The sequence below is a fragment of the Lepeophtheirus salmonis genome, chromosome 13 (assembly GCF_016086655.4).
Source record: "Lepeophtheirus salmonis chromosome 13, UVic_Lsal_1.4, whole genome shotgun sequence".
Taxonomy (NCBI): domain Eukaryota; kingdom Metazoa; phylum Arthropoda; class Copepoda; order Siphonostomatoida; family Caligidae; genus Lepeophtheirus; species Lepeophtheirus salmonis.
In genome coordinates this window covers 10,857,098-10,868,157 of record NC_052143.2, presented here as the reverse complement: position 1 = coordinate 10,868,157, position 11,060 = coordinate 10,857,098, and the positions used below count along the sequence as shown (strand labels likewise).

The 11,060-nt window shown below is 31.4% G+C and overlaps 2 protein-coding genes and 1 long non-coding RNA gene across 3 annotated transcripts; 2 read left to right on the top strand and 1 right to left on the bottom strand.

The window, feature by feature from the left end:
* Window positions 1-203: 203 nt before the first annotated feature.
* LOC121127457 (tropomyosin) lies at window positions 204-1,773 on the bottom strand. The gene is made up of 5 exons (XM_040722826.2): window positions 1,446-1,773; window positions 896-1,348; window positions 754-825; window positions 619-681; window positions 204-549 (listed from the first exon to the last, which is right to left on the bottom strand). Exons 1-5 carry the CDS (start codon window positions 1,557-1,559, stop codon window positions 397-399), a joined length of 855 nt encoding a protein of 284 aa, XP_040578760.1. The 5' UTR covers window positions 1,560-1,773; the 3' UTR covers window positions 204-396.
* A 547-nt stretch (window positions 1,774-2,320) lies between these two features.
* On the top strand, window positions 2,321-3,216 carry LOC121127459 (uncharacterized). Its single transcript, XR_005867845.2, has 3 exons — window positions 2,321-2,497; window positions 2,761-2,819; window positions 3,059-3,216. It is a non-coding gene; the product is annotated as an uncharacterized lncRNA (long non-coding RNA).
* Window positions 3,217-6,962: 3,746 nt separating this feature from the next.
* On the top strand, window positions 6,963-7,704 carry LOC121128484 (U-scoloptoxin(01)-Cw1a). The gene is made up of 2 exons (XM_040724070.1): window positions 6,963-7,115; window positions 7,219-7,704. The coding sequence occupies exons 1-2, from the start codon at window positions 7,070-7,072 to the stop codon at window positions 7,614-7,616; spliced, it is 444 nt and encodes a 147-aa protein (XP_040580004.1). The 5' UTR covers window positions 6,963-7,069; the 3' UTR covers window positions 7,617-7,704.
* The last annotated feature ends 3,356 nt before the right edge of the window (window positions 7,705-11,060 follow it).

Here is an 11,060-nt window from a genome sequence, read left to right as displayed (position 1 = left end):
CCTTCTTTACCCTGGTGTCAGGGTCATTTCAAAACTAAGTCAAATAATTAATCTGTCAATCTACATTCATATGTAAATCAAGTCTCTTTTTTGATATTTATAAAGAAATTGGTATATTTGTTTCAATAGTTTATTATAACAAAATAACTTTAGGTATCGCTGTAGAAATGTATATTTAAAAAAAAAAAAAAAAACCCGCAAAAAACTGGACATTGCATGTAATATATATTCGTTGACATAGACAAATATCTATATAATTATTTAAATTAAAGAAGATACTGAAAATATAAAGAGAGAAATGTTGTGGGATAACAAGTCTTTCTTATCATATTCTGAGAGATGACACTTTGAATAAGATATTTATGATCGAAAGTAAAGAATTCATCAAATAGCTCCTTAATAGCCAGACATTTCAGCAAAGGTTTGATCCAATTCATCTGAAATAGCCTTGAACTTCTCCTTCTCGTGAACGAGCTCGTCTTCAAGTCTGTCAACTTCCTTTTGCAATTTTTGGACGGATCTCTCAGCAAATTCAGCTCTTGCTTCGGCCTATGTGAATTTATATATGTATGAGTTTATGAGTATATGTAAGAGTCTAGAACAAAAATACGGATTTACCTGCTTTAGCTTGGTAGTTAAAGTCTTGATTTGCTCTTTGTATGAAGTTTCACGTTGGTTAGCCTATTTCAATAAATAGAAAGAGTTATTCAATCATTTATTATTAAAAAAAACACATTATTCTGAATCGCTTACTTTTTCTTCTGAGACCTCCAAAGACTTGAGATTGTTACCGACGACTCTCAATTCTTCTTCCAATTCGATGATCTATTAAGAAACAAGACGAAGTGTTGTAAAATATCTTAATTTTTATGTTAAGTTGCTTCCGATATCTTACCTTAGTCTCTCCAGTTTCGGCTCTCTCTTCAGCACGCTCTAAATCAGCTTCAACGGTGGCAAGTTTGCGAGCAACTTCGTCGTATTTGCGATCAGCTTCTTCAGCGAGGAATCTGGCTTCTTTGAGTTGGTTTTCGAGGGCTTCCATACGTTCTTCATCGGACAAGCTTCTGTTTTCCAAGACCTTTCTCATACGCTCAGATTCATCAGCAGCGTGGGAGGCTTCGGAGAGTTTTTGAGTTGCAACAGCAAGACGCTCTTCGGATCTTTCCAAGTCTTCTTCAAGGAGTTGAATACGCCTGTTAAGGGCAGCGACCTCACCTTCAGCGTTGGTCAAGGCCTTTTCCTTCTCTTCGAGTCTTTGGTTAGCGTTCAACAACTTTTCTTGCGTTTGATCCAAGTCGTTTTCGAGTTGTTGCATCTTCTTTTGGAGCTCACGGACTTCCTCCTCAGCCTAAATGAGAATTTATTGAGTAAAGTCAAAGGTATATTTTTATATTGGGAATATGATGATGATTCTATATATATGTTTCGAAGTGGGAGATTCATACCTTTTCGGCACGGAGATTGGCATCTTTAGCTTGTTGCTCGCAAGCATCAGCCCTGTCCATGGCATTGTCCTTTTCAAGCTTCATGGCTTGCATTTTCTTTTTGATGGCATCCATGTTTGATGGAAATTGAAGATACTTTTGAACACTACTGAAAAAAGATTCGCTTCTCTCAAAGTTTCCACAGAACTCAAAAGACCCGATCCAAATGAGCAACTTGGAACAACTACTTCACATTCAAACTTTGGGTAGTTGAAAAGTTAAGACTTTCTCTTCTCGTCTAAAATTATACAAAAATATGTTTTATATGTAGACTTTGCCCTAGCCCAATGAAGTAAATAGAAAGCAAAGAAACAATTTCTATTCTTCATCTGGAATCACTCCAAGGGTCATTTAAAAAAAGGAAGAAAAAAAGTGCTCGTAATTATATATCATCTTATAAATACATATCCAAAAGAATTTAATATATACCTAGATACGTGTATATTATGTACTAACTATATTTGATACAGGCGTAGATATTTATATAATTGAATAGGAAAGGTTTTGGTTGACTAATTGACTATGAATTTTTTTTGGTTATTTTTTTAACGAAGAAGTTAATACTCATTAGCCTACAAAATAAATTGATGCATCCTTATGTATAGAATATGATGTGAGGATCAGGAGGTCTTTGATAGCCCCATTCAATATCATCATTATTTGGTCCTAATAGAACAAGGAGCGTAAAGAACTTATAATTTGTAGCGTCGACGCAGATAATTTTTCCACCCTACTCTCAAAAATGTTTTAGACATTTACATGCCAATGTCCTAAATATCCTGCTTACTTTCCTACACAGATACATGCATATTATTCATATTTACTCGTATTAGTATTACTCATTGAGGAGGAATAGAAAGTCATCCTGACACCTGAGAAATTGAAGAAGAAAAATAAACATTTGAAAAACTTGAATAAGATGTTTAAAAACGACTTCTTCCTCATTTATAGGTGTCTTGAGTTAATACTTGTGTTTTTGGATGGATACATATTATTTTGCCATACTCAGTCAGGTGTTTGGACATTGGATTTCATAATAATATAATATTTACATAATATCCAGTGTACTTACTACATACATAATAAGTGAAAAATAAATAACCTTCTCCTTAATATAAAAAAACAAAACATTATGTTTGTAATTATGTAGTATTACTATTTTTTGTTCTTTCTATGGACAAAATAAAATATTCCATAGAAGAAAGAAATTGTAGCAATGTTTCAGAGCTATAAATAAGATTGAACAACCATTTTAACAATAGATTTCTTATTTCAGAGGGGTTCAGTTGTGGTAAAAGGATTTAAAGGCAAACACCCAAGTCAATCATTTTGAAGGTGAATCTCTAAATATACAAATTATAATATAAACACATATATATTGAAATACTCTGTATAGCATGAAAGTTTATCATAATCATGCAAGTTCATAAAACCGTAAAATAAAACAAAGTTCTTCATAGAATATATATATATACATATTTAATTCATAATTACACTCAGGGCGAAAAAAAACAAATATATATTTATTAAATAATAATTTCAGTTATTAAATACTTGAATGTTGATTTTTTCAGGTTAAATAAGTTATGGACAGTCGGTGCATACTTACTACTTTGTGTTCGAGGAAACGGTGGAACAAATGTTTTCAACAGCATTGAAAAAAAAAAAATTAAGCTTGTTAAAATGTTCAAAAAAATGCTTGAATTGTGTAGAATAAATGTCTTGTAATTTGCTTTTTACGTACTATATTTGAGGATGGATCAACTCCATTCATATTTGATTCTCATGACCTAAAAAAGCCCTCAGTTTGTCAATATTTTATGAATATTATGTAACTACGTGAAGGGATCACAAAATGTATTCTAATAGAGATGCAACAAAAATAAAGTTCTTTTAGGTCCGGCTCCTTAATTCTACTAATCTAATACCCACATCCAATAAAATAAGTCAATAAGGAAAGGATTTATGTGCATATATTCTACATTGTAACTATTGAATCCCTTCATCACCACGTAGATCCGAGTTCATACAATGAGAAAATAACAATGATGACAAAATTAAAAAAAAAAAAGTTCTTGACGACGTCTTTTTCATATCCTTCATTGATTGATATCAATCTCTTATTTAAATGTCGGTCTATTCACATAGTTCTCCTTATTCATTAATGTATGTAAAATGTAAGTAACGTGGTAGCCAGAAAAGGTTTTTGTAAATTAAAAAAAGGGATAAATCTATTCTTAATTGAAATTATTTAAATCAATTTAAAACGGCATATAAAAAATATTTGCCAACGATCATCATAACAATAACGTGTAACTTTTTCCCCGTTTTTATATATAATACACAATTATGATTCATTTTGTTCCTAATACAATTTCACTTCAACATAATGGTTCTGCTAATGAGTTAAGTAATTTTAAGGATGTATTATTCACAACATGTATTAAATCTGAAGGATGTGTCCAAACTAGGCGCCAAAGCCGTCTCATATAATTTAAAACCTTGATAAATGATATGATCATATATATCAGCTAGTGACTTCATTATCAATCTATCTCAACTATCTTAGAGATGAGATATAAATATCCAATGCTTATAAAGGTAATAAATATGATTATGAAAACTTCTTTTGTTTGTGAAAGATACTTAAAGTATATTTGATGAGTATTTTCTACAGGTTATTTTTTTTGTGGATCTAACACTATATAATCAAAATTTGTATTTAAATAGTTCAAAAACTTTGAATTTACCTTCAAGTAATTTGATATCTAAAAAAATTCAATACAATTTTTTCATCATCAGCTATCTAGCTACTAATAGTGAAGTTTGACTAGAACGACACAAGAATCACCATCCTTTACAAAAAGTAACTACTGGGTTGTTATAAAAAATATTCACATTTAGATGATTGTGATATCTGTTTACACCTTCACATGATTATGAAATAATTGTAGATGTGGAAAAGGAGTGATTCCAGATTTATTTTTAAATTACGGCTGATATCATCTTATAAAAAGTACTCAAACTCTGAGAGACTACTAATGACGTTTGACTTCTAAAAATAGAAGATAATATATGTAAATTTAAAAATAACTTTTTGTTTCTTGAATAAGACTATTATAAAAATTTCATTTCTGTCATTAATGGTGGTAGAGGAGACCGGGGACAGACAGTTGCAACACAGGATGCTTGTAATTATCGCTTTTTCTCGAACATCAAAAAAGCTAGAGTACTAAAATTTACACAATTACAACTGTGTGATATAATGTAGAGTATTGTTAAATAAATTTTGTCAACTTTTCTTGGCGTGAGGAAAAGTTTGAGATATTTTATCGTTCAAGTTTGTGGATAGTTGTAACAAGTGTGGTAAATTTCCTAGGATTGTATATCATTTTAAGTAATTACACTTCGCATCAAGCATGCTTTTGTAGACATAGATGGGCCCTAAAGAGTTTTTTGAGGGTACATTTATCCGATCTATAATACTGATGATTGATTTATGATATTAAACTTAGCTTAATCTGCTATAATACCTAAAAATAAAAAGAACAAATAATATATTTTATGAATAAATGACTAAACTTTTCATAATGTTGAATTATGAAAATTTTATGACTCAAAGTCAGTATTTTTGAACTATTGAAACTGTCATTGGCCATTAAGACAGAATACAGTTGTAACATATATCGAGTTACATTCAAATGTAATTTGTAGGAAAACTATGAACTGGTATAATCTATAAATAGATTCAAACAATAGAATCCTTTTGATTTAAACCTTTAAACTCCATCCCAAAACTTCTCTAAATCTAATTGTAGATAACCCAAAATATAAGATATTAAGATATGAATGGTTTAAGCGATATAGACGTTTATATTCATAATATAAAAATATTGCCCCAATTCTTATACAAACCCCTCGTTGACAAAAAGTTGTCGAGCGCAGATATAAAATCTAAAGTAAGCCAAGACATTAGTGTTTTTCTAATAAAGTCAAAAAAGTTCATGAATATTGTTTTTTGTCCAATCTTATAAGGATTACCCGGTGTTGCTCGAACTAAGGAGGGAGAGGGAAATCACATTGAAAGTGGTCAAATTAAAAAAATATTCAGAAAATACTTCTACATACTAATAATTATAATATGAATGTTTCGTTGTTGTCCAAAAGATCCTGATAATTTTTATTCTACTTCTATTGGATTCTTCAATATATGAATCCAGTTAAGTAAGGTAATCTACAAAGTCTCATCATCGCAACGTCCCCCGCCCCCCAAAAAAAAATACTCTCATTATTGCCTCTCGTAACCTAAGTAGTACTATTACGAATATTAAAAAAAGAAGGCATTGTAAACTAGAAGTAACACACCAATATATATGCATCTAAAAATTTGTGAGGATAAGAAGTACATTTTTTATTTACTTCAAAAATTCCCAAATTGAAATGTGTGAAGAAAATTGCAAAAACCTTTTTTTGCACTAATTTTGCAAAAAAAATAGTTAATAGCATTTATTGGAATTGTGAAAGAAACACAAACCTAACAATATTCTTTTCGTACTTGCAAAAAAAGAAAAAAAGTTATTGAGAATAATGTTGTCGAAAAAAAAATACTCGATAACTGATTCACTTTTGCAAATATTCCAAAAATTATGTAATAAAATGTTCTGGAAATTAAAAATACTTCTGAGTGGAAGTTTTTGGAATAGAAATGCAAAAAGTAATTTAACAGTATTTTCGGATTCGACCAATGTAATAAATCACGCTGGTTCAATAATTTTCTAATAAAAAAAAGGATTGATTTGGTATTTTTAAAAAAAACAAAAAAATGAATTTAATTTTCAAATTTTTTCAAACTAATATCGAATAGTTAAAAATAAAATATATAATGATTTTTAAATTGTTAAATCAAAGAATCCAGAAATTAAACAATTTGCAGCCCATTTTTATACATTGAGTCCTCATTAACTTCGCTAAAAAGACTAACATATAATTATGAGTATGTTATAAATGGGCTTTGGACATGTCTAATTCATTTGTAGCTCAATTCATACGAATGTTAACAACTATAATTTAATAACTTATTTTGTAGCTATGTACACATTACAAAAGTACTTGTGACAAAATAAACAAACTTATCCTCGATTTGATATGCCTAGATATAAAAATATTAATACACATTATATATATTTTGTACTAGACCTTCTTTAACTCATCAATTAAATAATTTACAAACTAATTATTTTTTTACATACTCATTATTTTTAAATAACAATGTAGATTTGTGTATTTACCAAGTTACCAATGTATGTATTCTCCATAGTGGAGTAACATCGTGGGGTTCGCCTACTGCCTGCTATGGTTCCTTAGTTTTCTTACAAACATTTTTCAAGGTGCAAATTAATCAACCAGCTTTCACGGGTACGTGCGTGCGGTCTCCATTGCAATGCATGAAGTATGTATAAATAGATGTAGCAACAATCATTTTTAATTCAGTATTGTTCTAAGAGTTGAATAACCAAGATTCAAACACAGATTTAAGTGTATTATTTTTTCATTCCTAGTATTAATTCAGTGTGAAATATCCAAAAATGAACATGATCAAGACTTCTTTATCCCTTGTTTCAGTTGTCCTAGGTAATTACTTTACATAAAGCAGAATATTTAATTAAATTCATATATACATATACACGATCAACACAACCTCTTGCAATGTATTAATTGGATTTCCTTATTTCAGCCTTAACTTTTTCGACAACTTCAGCTCAAAGATTTGATATAGACAGCCTTCGAGAGTCCATTCCTGGAGAGCCAGGACAAGACTACCCTATTTTTTCATTTGTTCCTGATACTTCCTTTACTTGCCAAGGTAATGATCGTGTTGATGGAGGTTACTACGCAGACACAGAAACAAATTGTCAGGCTTTCCACATTTGTGCTTCAGCAGATGAAGTCGGATTCCTCACCAAATACTCCTTCCTCTGTCCTAATGGAACTCTTTTTAATCAAAACTACTTTATTTGTGACTGGTGGTTCAACTTTGACTGCTCAGTAGCTCCTTCACTTTATAGTCTCAATGATGCCGTTGCTGCTGAAAGAGAGGCCAACAATCCACCCACTGTCAACCGAAGGAACTAATGAGCACTATTATAATTTGAGCCTCACTTTTTGTATTTATTCTACTCAATTGCTATATTTTCATATGCTAAATAAATTTTGAATGCAGTTTATTGCCTCATTTTAATGTAAATATCACATTTTTCATATTATACATACTTTATTTGTCCTTTTCATGGATGAAGGTCAAGAGTCATTATAACATACATATGTATTTTTCAAGAAACAAAGGTTATGAAAGAAAAAAGGCTTACAAGTCTTGATGGATAAATAGATGGATTTGCTACATGAATATCTGATAGAGCTTTTAACATGGTGTTTATGACCTTCTAGATCAAGTAGATTTAGACTTTTAAATGTATATTGTATATGCATATAAATATTTCATATTATAATAATTATTTGATTATAATCTCTGGAAACATCATTTATGAAATTAAAATTCCATAGAAAACACAGCTTTGTATTACTATTTTATTTCTTCATATTTCCTTTGAAAAAAAATAAATATATATATATAAAAAGAAGAGATTCATGCATTTAAAACTGCTTGTCCTCTACTTTTTCTAATGAAATTTGATGATAGATAACGATTGCAATTAGATTAATTATTATTTCGTTAATTAGTCTTCAACATCAAAGTATAAATTAAAAAAAAACATCCCTTTAACTGACAAGGATTTAAAATGCTTACAAATTACAATTCTGGTGATGTTATTAATTGATTAGGTAATATATATGTATATAGTATTAATAAATACCATATTTGTAAATTAGGTAAGGGCACATTCTTAATATATATTTATATGAAGGAAATATTTGTGTCCTCTCAACTCAATTGTATTATTATTTTATTTATTTTACTTAAACATTTCCTTAGGACGACTTCCTCTTCATAATTCTACACCATGTGTGCAATTTGTTTCTTTCATGACGGCAATGTTTTCGTAATACATAAGCCTACATATTATAAGCTTATTTAAGTCATGTATTTGCCAATGTAAAACCTTTTAAAATTGTCTATATTTATCAATAAATTATATACAATATATGTATTAGATGCATTGAATTTTTTTTAATTATATTTGAAATTTAAAATGGGTCCAGCATCATAGAGGGACTTGCATCATTTTTAATATGACTTGTGTGCAAGTTTAAATTTGCAATAAGAAAATTGTAGAATTTGTAACCCAAAAATGTTTTTGATGAGAATACTGGAATAAACATTAATTGAATATTCTTTTAATGATTGATATATCCTAAAATTCATACATCTTCCGCACCACTAGAATTTATTAAACCATCTTTCATACATGAAATGTCGATGATATATTGTGGTGTTCAAAAATATTGGTACCCCATAAACCCCTCCCAGCTCTTTAGCATAAAGGTTGGGAACAAGATGATGGAGAAAGGGACACATCTTTTGAATTGAATCAAGCATCATAATCAGTCCACAGTTCGCAATTATCTCCGATAAGAAGTTGTGAACTGTAACCAGACCAGGAATACAAGAAAGCACAGATTCTGGGCTTACTAGGTGACGATCTTCCTTCAATTCATAGAACAAAACATCCCACTCTTGTAATGATGCGCGTCGTCATTTTTTCCGATGGCAGGCGTATGTAACCTCAATGGGTTGAAAAAGGCCTAAAAATTAACAAGTAAATACTCGTTGATTCCTATCTGAACGTCATGAATAAGATGATTAAACCATAGCTGGACAAGACCTAACAGAACACAAGGCAATTATGTTCGGCAACAAGTTTCTGCTCCATCCCACAGAAGTTCAATGGTCCACAATTGGTTCGATAAAGACTTGGTTGGATTCGGGAAATGAGAATGTGACCTCCTTCATCACTTGACCTTTTGCCTATCGACTATGCTCTTTAGGGCAAAGTTGAGAGGAAGGATGGTGCAAAAGCTCAGAAAAATGTGGCAGATCTCAAAGAAACTGTTGAGAGGGATTGGGCAAATAACTCTGAAGATTTTGTGATTTCGTCGTGCAAGTCGTTTGTAGAGGTAATATTGGCTGCAAAGGGGGAGGGGAAGGACCTTTCGAAAAATAGATTTTGTATCTACAATTTATGATTGAGAATTCTGAGTTACGGCTATGTTTAATTCTGATCAGACCAGATTCAGGGCTCCGAAGGGAAACTTTGTTTTTTCATTAATAGTTTATTTTTTTTCATAAAAAAAGATCGATTCTCCGTTTCTCAAAGTTTTTTCGGTATGAATTGTCGATTAGAAAATGGACCAAAAAAATAAAAAATCCAAAAAACGAATTATTGTACTACCGGAAAAAAAGGGAGAACGTATATTAAATACGAATTGAATAGGGGAATTTGTTGAATGAAGGAAACAGAGGATTAGCGAGTTATTCTTTATATTTACCAAAATCAGTGTTTCACATTTTTAATCATATGTTGCATTTTCAAGTGTTTCAAAAGGGGTTGCAAGTTTGATTATATTTACATCAAATGGACAGAAAAGAAAAAGTTATATATGTACAAGGAGGTTTTTTTCTGCTTAAGATTTGGGATGAAAAGTCCAGGCTTCACACACGTATGACAATTTTTTTAAATTAACCTCATTTTCAGTTAGTACCAACCTTAAAAAAACAGTTGTCAAAATTTCATGACAATCTGTTGTTCATTTTTGTGAGTTACCGGGTCGTGCAAAATGGATGTACCACTAGTATAGATTAACTTTTAGTGGTATAGTAATTGTAATTAATAAATTTCCTGATTTTTCACGTGACAGCTGACTTTTTAAGATTTCTAATGAGCCATTGCAATTGCATCTATCATTTAAAAAAAAAAAAATGGAAGCAAAAAGAAATCAGATTACTGCTTTGATTTATGCCGGCCAGAGCGCGCATGGAATTATCAAGATTTTTGGGATCGAGAGGCACACTGTCTACAGGGTCAGAAAGCTCATGGAAGAGAGGAAAATCCTTTTAATCGAGCCAATCATTGGAAGACTGGCCAAACTGAACCCAAAAAAGCCAAGAAGATGTTTGAGGCCAAGCTTACCATGTCCATGGCCAAATTTGCCAAAAAGAAGTCAGTGGCTCCCTCCCCCGTGTCCAAGGGGACCAAGGCCGCCGGGGGAAAGTCCAAGAGGTACGTGGAAATACCATTAATGAATTGACGGCAACAAGATGTCCGTGTGGAGCGTGCCAAACGCCTCTTAAACGACATAAAGCATCATGGCAACCGTATAATCCTCTTCTCGGATGAAAAAACATCCACTGTCGATCCCATCCTCAACAAGCAGAACAATCATGTTGTTTGCATTGAAGACACTTTTGAATACCTCTACCGCGTGTCCAAGACACAACATCTGGGCTCTGTGATGATGCTTGGGGCTTCGACTAGAGACAAGATGCCGCTGATTTGGTTTAAGACTGTGTACAAGCTGACAGCGGCCGACTACTTGGAGATCTTGAAGAACAAGGTACTC

Coding starts and splice junctions, on each gene's coding strand:
- LOC121127457 (XM_040722826.2), bottom strand. CDS start 1,559: ATGGATGCCATCAAAAAGAAAATGCAAGCCATGAAGCTTGAAAAGGAC. Junction 1,349..1,445: donor CCAATCTCCGTGCCGAAAAG/GTATGAATCTCC, acceptor ATTCTCATTTAG/GCTGAGGAGGAAGTCCGTGA. Junction 826..895: donor CCGAAACTGGAGAGACTAAG/GTAAGATATCGG, acceptor GTTTCTTAATAG/ATCATCGAATTGGAAGAAGA.
- LOC121128484 (XM_040724070.1), top strand. CDS start 7,070: ATGAACATGATCAAGACTTCTTTATCCCTTGTTTCAGTTGTCCTAG. Junction 7,116..7,218: donor CCTTGTTTCAGTTGTCCTAG/GTAATTACTTTA, acceptor TCCTTATTTCAG/CCTTAACTTTTTCGACAACT.